The sequence below is a fragment of the Actinia tenebrosa genome, unplaced genomic scaffold, assembly GCF_029948245.1.
Source record: "Actinia tenebrosa isolate PJP-AT-01 unplaced genomic scaffold, QUT_ActTen_1.0 PGA_scaffold7__59_contigs__length_16204524, whole genome shotgun sequence".
In the NCBI taxonomy this organism is placed as follows: Eukaryota; Metazoa; Cnidaria; class Anthozoa; order Actiniaria; family Actiniidae; genus Actinia; species Actinia tenebrosa.
The window spans coordinates 8,954,889-8,967,238 of record NW_028292584.1 but is presented as its reverse complement, the minus strand read 5'-3'; the positions used below and the strand labels follow the sequence as shown (position 1 = coordinate 8,967,238).

The 12,350-nt window shown below is 35.5% G+C and overlaps 1 protein-coding gene across 1 annotated transcript; it reads right to left on the bottom strand.

Annotated features, from left to right (window-relative positions):
* Nucleotides 1–2,959: 2,959 nt before the first annotated feature.
* On the bottom strand, nucleotides 2,960–11,678 carry LOC116300255 (nucleobindin-2). Its single transcript, XM_031709080.2, has 7 exons — nucleotides 11,103–11,678; nucleotides 8,672–8,860; nucleotides 8,067–8,157; nucleotides 7,604–7,662; nucleotides 7,337–7,429; nucleotides 6,582–6,776; nucleotides 2,960–5,517 (listed from the first exon to the last, which is right to left on the bottom strand). The coding sequence occupies exons 1-7, from the start codon at nucleotides 11,535–11,537 to the stop codon at nucleotides 5,458–5,460; spliced, it is 1,122 nt and encodes a 373-aa protein (XP_031564940.1). The 5' UTR covers nucleotides 11,538–11,678; the 3' UTR covers nucleotides 2,960–5,457.
* Nucleotides 11,679–12,350: the final 672 nt, after the last annotated feature.

The window sequence follows — 12,350 nt, the reverse complement described above, 5'->3', positions numbered from 1 at the left end:
TTTCAGACCTTTTCAAAACATATGAATTATTTATGAAATTCTAAAAATGGGGGTTTATTGGCAAAAAAGCATGGACTATAGCCCATGGTTTTGATCGATTTTGGGTGTTTTTCACTCCTTTTCGAAGGATATGATTTATTTATGACACTTGAAAAATGGGTGTTCTTGGACAAAAAGCATGGACTATACCCCATGGTTTTGATCTATTTTGGGTGTTTTCACACCTTTTCAAAACATATGAATTACTTATGAAACTTGAAAAATGGGTGTTTTTGGACAAAAGGCATTGACTATGGCCCATGGTTTTGATCGATTTTGGGTGTTCTTCACACAAGTTCAATAATTATTAATTATTTATGAAACTTGAAAAATGGGTGTTTTTGGACAAAAAGCATGGACTATACCCATGCTTTTGATCTATTTTGGGTGTTTTCACACCTTTTCAAAACATATGAATTATTTATGAAACTTGAAAAATGGGTGTTTTTGGACAAAAAGCATGGACTATAGTCCATGGTTTTGATCGATTTTGGGTTTTTTTCACACCTTTTCGAAAAATATAAATTATTTATGAAATTCTAAAAATGGGGGTTTTTTGGCAAAAAAGCATGGACTATAGCCCATGGTTTTGATCTATTTTGGGTGTTTTTCACACCTTTTCAAAAAATATGAATTACTTATGAAATTCTAAAAATGGGTGTTATTAGCAAAAAAGCATGGACTATAGCCCATGGTTTTGATCGATTTTGGGGGTTTTTCACTCCTTTTCAAAGGATATGAATTATTTATGACACTTGAAAAATGGGTGTTCTTGGACAAAAAGCATGGACTATAGCCCATGGTTTTGATCGATTTTGGGTGTTTTTCACACCTTTTTTCAAAAGTATGAATTATTTATGAAATTCTAAAAATGGGGGTTTTTTGGCAAAAAAGCATGGACTATAGCCCATGGTTTTTGATCGATTTTGGGTGTTTTTCACTCCTTTTCAAAGGATATGAATTATTTATGAAACTTGAAAAATGGGTGTTTTTGGACAAAAAGCATGGACTATAGCCCATGGTTTTGATCGATTTTGGGTGTTTTCACACCTTTTCAAAACATATGAATTATTTATGAAACTTGAAAAATGGGTGTTTTTGGACAAAACGCATGGACTATAGCCCATGGTTTTGATCGGTTTTGGGTGTTTTTCACTCCTTTTCAAAGGATATGAATTATTTATGAAATTCTAAAAATGGGTGTTTTTGGACAAAAAGCATGGACTATAGCCCATGCTTTTGATCGATTTTGGGTGTTTTTCACTCCTTTTCAAAGGATATGAATTATTTATGAAACTTGAAAAATGGGTGTTTTTGGACAAAAAGCATGGACTATAGCCCATGGTTTTGACCGATTCTGGTTTTTTTTCACACCTTTTCGAAAAATATGAATTATTTATGAAATTCTAAAAATGGGGGTTTTTTGGCAAAAAAGCATGGACTATAGCCCATGCTTTTGATCGATTTTGGGTGTTTTTCACTCCTTTTCAAAGGATATGAATTATTTATGAAACTTGAAAAATGGGTGTTTTTGGACAAAAAGCATGGACTATAGCCCATGCTTTTGATCGATTTTGGGTGTTTTCACACCTTTTCAAAACATATGAATTACTTATGAAACTTTAAAAATGGGTGTTTTTGGACAAAAAGCATGGACTATGGCCCATGGTTTTGATCGATTTTGGGTGTTTTTCACACCTTTTCGAAAAATATGAATTATTTATGAAATTGTAAAAATGGGGGTTTTTTAGCAAAAAAGCATGGACTATAGCCCATGGTTTTGATCGATTTTGGGTGTTTTTCAATCCTTTTCAAAGGATATGAATTATTTATGACACTTGAAAAATGGGTGTTCTTGGACAAAAAGCATGGACTATACCCCATGGTTTTGATCTATTTTGGGTTTTTTCACACCTTTTCAAAACATATGAATTATTTATGAAATTCTAAAAATGGGGGTTTTTTGGCAAAAAAGCATGGACTATAGCCCATGGTTTTTTATCGATTTTGGGTGTTTTTCACTCCTTTTCAAAGGATATGAATTATTTATGAAACTTGAAAAATGGGTATTCTTGGATAAAAAGCATGGACTATACCCCATGGTTTTGATCTATTTTGGGTTTTTTCACACCTTTTCAAAACATATGGGTGTTTCGAAAAATATGAATTATTTATGAAACTTGAAAAATGGGTGTTTTTTGCAAAAAAGCATGGACTATAGCCCATGGTTTTGATCGATTTTGGGTGTTTTTCACACCTTTTGTTTTCAGTAATTATGATTTATTTACGAAACTTGAAAAATAGGGGTTTTTGGACAAAAAGCATGGACTATATCACATGGTTTTGATCGATTTTAGGTGTTTTTCACACCTTTTCGAAAAATATGAATTATTTATGAAACTTGAAAAATGGGTGTTTTTCGACAAAAAGCATGGACTATAGCCCATGGTTTTGATCGATTTTGGGTGTTTTTCACACCTTTTCGAAAAATATGAATTATTTATGACACTTGAAAAATGGGTGTTTTTGGCAAAAAAGCATGGACTATAGCCTATTGTTTTGATGAATTTATTGGTCAGGGTTTGAGTAAAACCTCTCCTCTTATATTGTCTGTGATAACTTGAGTTCAGAACCATAAGCGGATTTAGGGAAGGGTGGGAGGGGTAGGGGGCTGCTAATGGGGCCTGCGTGTCTCGTTATTGATATTTTTTAACCCTTTGTTGCAGGAAATAGCATTTCTAGAAACCATTATATTTTAAGAATTCCTGAATTTTAAGACTCTGGAAATCCTCTAGCTTCGTTCAGTCATTTGACATAATAATTCGCACACAAGGTTGTAGACTGCAGATCAAAAAGGAATTCTGCAAACTTATCCAGGCTCATTCAATTATTGTCATAATAATTAGCACACGTTTGTATCTCAAAATAAAAACAGTTGTTTATTGTACAAGTTACCTTATTTGTATCTGTACGAGAAGCGCAGAGAACGGTATTGATGTACATGTAAACGAGGCCTGTTAGTCGTGACAAAACAAAAACAAAACGAAAACAAAGAAACTATTTTTGTTGAAATGAACACGAAACAAAACAAAAAAGAACATCAAAAGAAAAAAAGAGCCATCTCCTAGATATCAAAACGATATTTTTAATGTTTTTATTTGGCTAGAAAAAGAAAGAAAAGCACAGCGCGAAGTTTGGTCTTCAGGAGATTAAAGGAATTGCATGAATGAGAACTACACTCGTTTTTACGTACATCACTACCTTTCACACACCTCTTTAAGAGATACAATTATGGCCGCCTAATGGTAAATTTATTTATGTTAACCTAGAATGGAAAAAATAACTAAATGAATGTCGTTGAAAGTTGATTTTTCATGAATCAATGAATTACACAAAATATAAAGCTTCGGAAAAAGTAATAGACCGTTTTCGAATTCGTAAGATACCGCTTTGTCTTTGATTACGGACTCATTTACTCAGGCTTAGCCTTATATCAGCGTCAAAACAATCACAAATACCAACGGGTAAAGTATAGAATGCACAACTCGAGCAATACAAACGCTTTGTAATTCCACAGACCTTCACTGAAATTCCACGAAATTCTACACAGATCGAGGCTAACCCTGAGCAAAACTCGAGTGTTGAAGCAATAAAATCATGTGAGAAAATTCATGTAATATTAGTATTAGATAAACTAGAAATAATGATTTATGTCATGTCAAATATTAATTGTTAAGTTGATCTGTTGGGTTTAATTTTGCCAAAAGGAGACGTTCTGACAACGATATATTACATGCTATTAGCCAATCCGAAGTTGAGTAAACAAAACTGGGCCGAGTTGCTTTTGCAGTGCCTTGTGGGTGTGTAAGGCCCTGGCTAAACGAGCAAGCAAGTTTCCAGAAACATGTTTCCCGCGCGCATGTTCCCCGATGATTCCAAGTTTAGCCACATGCGAAACATTGCTACTTGCAACAAATTTTCCTTCCAAGACGCAAAAATGTTTCTGCTGTGCGGCAGAAACATTTCATGATTCCAAGACGCATGGAAACAATGTTCCCCAATGTTTCCTCGTTTAGCCACGAAAGTCAACATTCTAAAAGTTCGTTACTTAGCAACGCTAGCTCTATCTTGAAAGTGCGCATGCGCTAACCGATATTGAGTAAACATGTTTTGACGGTTTTGCCACCTTTGAAAACATTTAAGAAAACATGTTTCCTCGTTTAGCCAGGGCCTAAGGGACATAATATACAGTCCACAATGCACTGTAATGCCAACTCGACACAGTTTTTTCCTCAACCTTAATTTAGATCAATAAACTTCTTACACTAATAAACCCTTTACCAAAATGGCGACCACAGATTCGAATGAGTTAAAGATAAACTGAGTGAAAGAACTGAAAAGCTGTAGAGTATATACCCCCAGAAATACAAACGTCTGTAAATTTGTCAATTTTCAACTTAAGTTTTCTCGGCCGCTGTAACAGTTTACATAATGAATCTTAGTAGGGTTACCAAAGTAAAGGTGCTCTTTCTAATACTGGTATTGTTTTTTCAAATTTAACTCATTTCAATTTTCGGCGGCCATTTTGGCAAAGGCTCTATTCCCAATCTGGGCAACAAAACAAAAGATTGCACTTCTCTTCAAGATTGAAATCTTTTGTAATGTTTATTTTCATCCCAGGTAAGGATTTAATGCAAGAGGTTGATATATATTTTTATGAACAGACTTAGTGAGAACAACAGTAGATGCTATGACAGGTTTTAAGGTTTTATGAAAAGTTGGCAGTCAACGTTGAAAATTGTTCGATCTTTTTTTAGTCAAAACTTTCAAAATCTTCTAGTTTTTCTTAATTAACTTACTTAACTACTATGCTTTGTTTGTTTGCGAAAAACAATAGGTTCTTGATATGTAGAACTTCTATGTTGACTTCAAATTGAGAATTTTCGCAAGTGAAAAATGGGTTTCACAAAACCTCTCATAGCAATGTATGTCATTCAACTAAAAGCCTATGTAGTTCGAATTTAGCATCATAGGGATTGTGAATACACCTCCATGTAGCTTGGCCGTTATGTTTTCCTGTTTACTTCAGACCACATGTCATTCTCTTGACTGTGATATTCTTGGTATGAGTTGTATCCATATTCATGTGTCTTCTCGTGAGCAACCATTAAACAAAGAAATGATACTCTAGGAAATGACACGTGGTTTGAAATGAGAAAACATTACGCCCAAGGTAAAGAAGTGTAAATAGAGCATGTATTTTGTGGGTCTATTTTCATGATATATTATAGTTGTCTCATTGGGAAGAAATCATGCAATTGATGAAGTTCATGGTCTATTGGCAAAAATAGGTTTACCACGCATATGATACCAGAGGGCCGATGGGTTTGAGGAGGAAATCTTTCGTGGTCATCCGGATTAGTGATGTTCTTGCTTTTGTTGTTCGTCATGTTGTTGCTGCTGTTGGTCATGTTGTTCCTGAAAATCAAAACAAATAATGAGTTTGAATAAACATTTTTAACGATAAAGCGGCCATCTTGAATTTTTTGTCTTAATGAAGACGTTATGAGATGCTGAGGTGGCAACTATTGGGAAATTTATAGACTGTACAGCTGTCAGGGTTTCTTATTATATAACTTTACGCTTCTCAATGAGAAGCACATGTCATAGAGGTTTTGCATCATCACGTGACGGCAGCCATGTCAGATGGCAGGAACAATACAATCGTTTTACATAAGAAAGAATTCAATTCCCAAGCACAAAGGGATTTTATTGTTCTGCCATCTAACCACAGGCAGTCCAAGCTAGATTTTGGGCGCCGGCACGCGATGGTGCCTCTATTGCTATTCTATTGCCTCTCAAACCTCTATTGAATTTGCTGGTAGTTCGAATAATATACGAAACGCCAAGACATCAAATTATTTGAAAACGTAACCCCGCCACTCTATGCTTTATTAATTTTCTGCGTGTTTGCCCCCTCGTCATCTCAAAATTTATGATGATCGCCTATTTATACTATGGTTTGGAGTGACACACATATATGTAACACAAGAAACTTGTATTTTCTATATCTGTACACAAAATCTTTCAGGTGAATTCATATTTACAGAAAAATAGAAGCGGAAAAGAAATATGGGTCAACGTAACGTTACTATATACTGTTGGGGTGCCATACATGGAATATCCTGCAAGGTACTGTAAATGACCTTACTATGTTGGCACACTATCCTTCAGCCAAGTGTCGGGTACTCTTCCTTTACACCTTCTTTTCACTGGTTTATTCTAATTAGCAGACCCTGGAATATCCCATGAGGCACTTGTATTTTCTGCATGTGCTCACACACAATCCTTAAGCCGAGTTTGGGATATCATTTGTTTACACCTTTCTACTGGATTATTTTAGTATCCCCTGGAATTTCCTATGAGGCACTTGTATTTTCTGCATGTGCTCACACACACAACATCCTTCACGCAAGTTTGCATAAAGGAAAATCCAGGTTGCAAGATTTAAGGAAAGTAAAAAATAAACTTCAACTACTCACTGTCGTTCCTTCTTTTTGAGCATCCCTATGCTTTTCTGCTTGATCTAAGCTCTTTTCAAATTCAGCAAGCTCATCATCTGTGTAAGGGCGCTCTTCATCAATTCCTTTCCATCCCTCATCTTTTTCAAATTCGTCTGATTTGCTTGCTGACAGGAACTCATCTTTGGAGACGAATCCATCCTTGTCTTTGTCAATCTGTTCAAGTAGGAAAACACAGCATGCTCAGTTTAGATAGAGCAACAGACTAAGAACGACGACAACAATGGCAACAACATATCAATAGCCTTCAATAACAAAACCTTCCAATCTTATTGAATCCTGTGACAACATCTGGGCTGATCTAAGTCATGGGACAGCTAACTCACAGATCAAACCCTGAAACAACCTCTGGGCTGATCTAAGTCATGGGACAGCTAACTCACAGATCAAACCCTGAAACAACCTCTGGGCTGATCTAAGTCAGGGCACGCCTAACTCACAGATTGAACCCTAAAACAACCTCTAGGCTGATCTAAGGCATGGCTAACTCACAGATCGAACCCTGAAACAACCTCTGTCAGGTTTTCCAGAGGTAAAAAAACAGAGAACCCCGAATAAAGGCTTGAATCAAGGGAGATTCCTAACAAACTTTTCTTACATGTGATGCAGAGTCTAGAGTCGAGACCCTAGAATTGAAAGACAAGAGCACTAACGCTACATCCCACCCTTGACTCCCCAAAATATAATGACGGCTGTCAATCAAAATCTTAATTTACCTCATTCATGACGTGTTCCCGCATCCTTGCAATTTCTTCATCCCTCTCAACAGGATCATAGCCTTCATCTTTAGGGTTATACAGCCTTGCCACCTTTTAAAAATACAATTCATAGTTTAAAGACTTTTCAATAAAATATTTGGTATATACACTTAACTGACTACTTCGACGATGGGGCGGCCATCTTTAATCACAAGCATTCCACATTGTTTAACAATCGAACCAGAGAATGATGCTATCATCATGATGGCAGTCAAATATCTTTACCTCTTTGACAAACAAAGCTTCCAATTCACCAGTGTCAAGATAACCATCACCGTTCACATCTGATAGGAAAAGACACTATCAAAATCATATGCTAATATACTTATTTCAATAAAGTTAGTCACCAAAAACCTAGAAAGCTGTGATAGCTGAGAATCATGGGGAAATGTTTTATATCCAACAAGTAAAGCTTTTGACACAAACTGCAGCAGTTGAGGATGCTCAGAGGAGGTGAACTTGTAACTGGTAGAAGATCTCAAGTCCATCAACAGTTATCAAGCGGTTGAGACTTATAAATGTATAAATGTATCTACCCATAATCCTTGTTGGTCTCAGCTTTGTAGCTTTTAAGGTGACTAACTTTATTGAAATAAGTGTATGCACCAACCGGTATTCCTAAAAGGGTTTTTGTGGTAAAAGGAGGATAAATTCAATCTAGTCCTTACCCCAAATCAGACAAACTTACCATGAAGCTGGAAGAATGTTCTAGGGTCAAAGTCCTTCTTGTCCAGACCATCACTCTCTTCCCAGACTTGCTCAAGCTGAGCTTTGCTTCCCTGAATCATAATAAAAATATATTATCACTTTCACTTTCTGATTTTTGCTTTATGAAGTATACAGCACACAAGCATGCACTTTCTTATTTTGGCATTGACAGGCTTCTGGTTCTTACTTTTGCCATGATATATACAGAAAGAATTGGTATAACACTCAAAACATTTTTGATATTTGTCTACAATACAGTAGCATTTTACAGTATTGTGTTTCTAATTCCCTTCATCCTATATTGCCAAACACTGCTTGCCTTTCAATGCACATGAAGCAAAGTGGTTTTGAGAAAATTTCTATACCTGACCACGGAGGAAATTTGAAAAAAAAAATCCCAAACCCTCTGGAATTTCCAATTTTCTTCCATGCAAACCTTGTAATTTCGTTTTTCCTTTGACCCCCCATTCCCTGGGAATTTCCGATCTCCATGATGGTGGGATATGAATATTATTAACAATTAAATTGTTCAATGGGTTTTGTAATTTTTTAACTTGGTATTTTACATCAAAGACTAGGACTTACAGGATGATGGAGATTTTTAGCTTCTTCCGCATGCTTTTTCATCAGTTCTTCATGCTTCTTCTCAGCTTCTTTGCGATGTTCCTCATCCATTTTCTTCAGTTCTGCTCTCCTTTCATGTTCTTTCTGTAGTTCATGTTTTTTGTACTCCTCTCTTCTATCTGCATCTCGCTTATCCATTTCATCATGATGCTAAATGAATTTCAAAAGCAATCAAAGGTTATTATTATTATAACTATTTGTGAGATGTTGATTAATCTAACTGTAAATCAAAAACTTGCTAACGGATAGTATCACAGTGTTTCTCTCAACAATAATAACATGCGAGGAATCGTTTTCATGATGAAATACGGCTAGGTTTTAGTGGACGCCAATCAAGGAACTTTTATGGTATGTTATAGCCACATACATGTACATATACCTATACTCTTGCTATGAGGAGTTAAGAAACTAAAGGCCCTGTTACACCTTGAAAATTTTAGATGAAACTTGCTTGCAACAACGTGGCGAGACAAGTTTAATGGGGGTGTTACACAGCGCAATTTCGTTCTGAAACTTGTTCTCGGTACAAGTTTCAATTGCACGAGTTGCAAGCTTACAAGTTTCAGCTAAAATTTTCAACATGTAACAGAGCCTTAAGAGAAAATCAGTATGAGCAACAACTGCCATTTCATTTTCTATACTACATGTATATTTGATTTTCTGCTATATTTTGAGTCCTGCATCAGTGGTATATCTTTTTATTCCAGATTTGAATTAATTCCAGAACCACTGAATATTGTTATATTTGTAAAGATAAGTAAATAATGGTGCCTGTTCAAATTGGTGGGCATCAATTCAAAATGGATTACGGCCACTTTATTTGTCTAGGTGAGGCACAAGATGATGTAGAATGCACACACAAGTTTAAAGTTGAAAAGAGTTTGAGAAAACTACAGGACACCTGTGTGAACAGTACGTAGATAAACAAAAATTATAAAAGCTTATAAACTAATATAAATCCCACACTGTCCTACTTAAGGAAGATTAAATGATTATGCATATATATGATGTGATAGTTAATATCACTGAAAATAGTGGTAGAAGAAAGATATTTTGAAACAAAGTTAAATGAATTTAATCTAAAGAACTGTTGATTGAGCCCTGGAGAGCTTTGAAAACAAAGCAATCCTTCGTTGACAATTTAAAGTCTGGTAGCTTCTTTTTTGTTCTGTTTGTTTTACAAATAAATAATATGCACGACAATTAAAAGTGGCATTTTTAGAGTATGGTTCTGTATCCATATAACTTAGAAATGTTGTAGTTTAGAGGAGGAAAACGGTCCAGAGAAGTTAGAGGAAAATCTCCATGGCAAAAAAGGTAGAAAGGGCATATTACCCTAAATTTGGTAGCACATTTTGAATTCTTGGCGAGAAAATGTTGAACTTTCTTAAAACATGAATAATATGAGCTGTATAGCTTATTGGTTCCCATTTATTCTCTCTCGGTTAATTCTCTATTTTATTTATTTTTTGAATGCAACAGACAGAGAGAGGGGGGAAGCACATGAGTGAGTGATACAAGCATATAGCATATAATTAATGCTTTACCAAGTACTGGTGCAGGTGGTGTAACAGTTAAAGCGCTCACCTCACCAATGTGACCCAGGTTTGAAAATTTTTGTGATGGCCAAGAAAAACTCGATATCCTAATAAAAGCTCATATAACTGCAGTTTTTGATATTCTGCGAACTTGTAAGCTGTGAGCTGCACTGAAATGGTTTTCCCCTGCCACCAATCAAGAATAATCAGTCGGTACCCTTCACATTCTCGACTGGCAGCAGTGAAATACCTAAATTTCACAACAAGCCGTTGAAATGTCTGAAATCACAGAATATTGGAAACCGCAGGAAGTATAAAAAATCAATTAAACGTTTTGCCACTAAAAGTCTACTGCCAATTGGTTTAGATATAACCCAAGTAAGTATCAAATGTAAAAGCTAAGCTAGTATCAAAATAATAACAATATCTTGATTTTATTAATTAACTAATTCATGATATTACTTGCTGATAAGAGTTAAATTAGGGCTTGTTATTCCTACGTAGCTTTTAAAAAATGGAAATATGGTTAAAAGGAGTAGTGAGTACGTGTAACTGTTGAATTGGGAGCTCTGAATAGCTCTCAGCAGTAAGCTTTTATTATGCATAACTTAAGTACGCTTTTTATAACTTTAAAGACATGTTTGATATTGTATTATTGTCCAGTTGAACTTTAATTCTTTGATATACATGTACCTCCCATTGAGCACGAATCTCAAGTTTTCTTCAACTTAAACAAGTCATTGTTATATCCTTGGTAAAAGTAGAACCAAGCTCCGGAATTTCCCCAAATAAATACACACACACTCAACCATGCTTAAGTAATTATGAAATATTAGAACGCTATATGATATTACCTTGGACAATAACTTCTTGAAATCTTCTGGACCAAAGAAATCAGGATTATCGTCATCAAACACCGGGTTCCAATGCTCTCTTTCTTTAAGCCCACTATTGTGATCGTTCATTTGCCTTCGAATCATTCGTTGTCTTTCAATTTCCTGACGTTTTAGCTCGTCCAATTTAGTCCTTACATCGTATTTTACAAGATCGAGATCGTCCGCTACTTTGCCCGATCTCAAGTCCGCATCCGAGGCATTCATTAGCTTTTGAACGTAGTCTTCATCTTGTTCTAATATCTGTACGACTTGTTTTAGGTATCGTGCATATTCGGGAAGGTCTTCCTCCTCTTTCTCTGGAGATGGCTTTTTCTTATTGACCGGGGGAGCATAACAACAGGTTATGACAAGAAGTATTCCTATCAGACCCCAAAACACTGAATTTCCACTCATATTCTAGTCCTTAATAACAAAATAACGGTGTTTTGGTATCACTGGGCATAAAGTATGCCTTCGACGACGACAGCTCTGGTTAAAATACTTAAATAATTTGAAGGAACTGGAAAGGTACGTGGCACAACCACTGACGAGTGACGTCACGAACAGCTGGATGACAGTATCAAACCACGGGATTCCCGAGGGATTATTTAGTTCTCCTTTCGACCTAATATTTATTTTAATCTTTTACTAAAAATAAAAAATACTAAGAGATTTTGAAAAATATTAAAATCATAGCTCTGAAATCGTATTTTTCTATCTTATAAGGAATAGGATAACATTTATAGGATACTGGAGATATCGCCAAAGGAAGCCCAGTATAGAGCGTTAGTTAGATTACAAAACCACAGGGTTCCCATGCGAGTTTTTCATCAACAACAGCAGATATAAAAACAAAGGATGATTTCTTCAACTGATTTATACTACATTATGACAGTGATGATGATTGACAGATCCAGGAGCTGATCAATGACAAACTTTTTATCTATTGCTTATCAGCATCATCTTCAGAACATTTTGTGAAAGGGGATGACAGTTTGTGTGAAATGAGAAAACAGTGATTTCAGAAGAGACTATCAGAAATTTTGTAGGAATAGATCAAGTGACAAAGCCAATAATTTGAGAACAACCATGACTGTATTGAGCAAACCACACATCTACTACTCTAATACAAATTGAATCATATCTATTCTAAGCATGTATTACAAAAACACATCCTTCAAATATCAGGAGTGACACCTAGCTTTACATTGAGTTTGAATTAATATT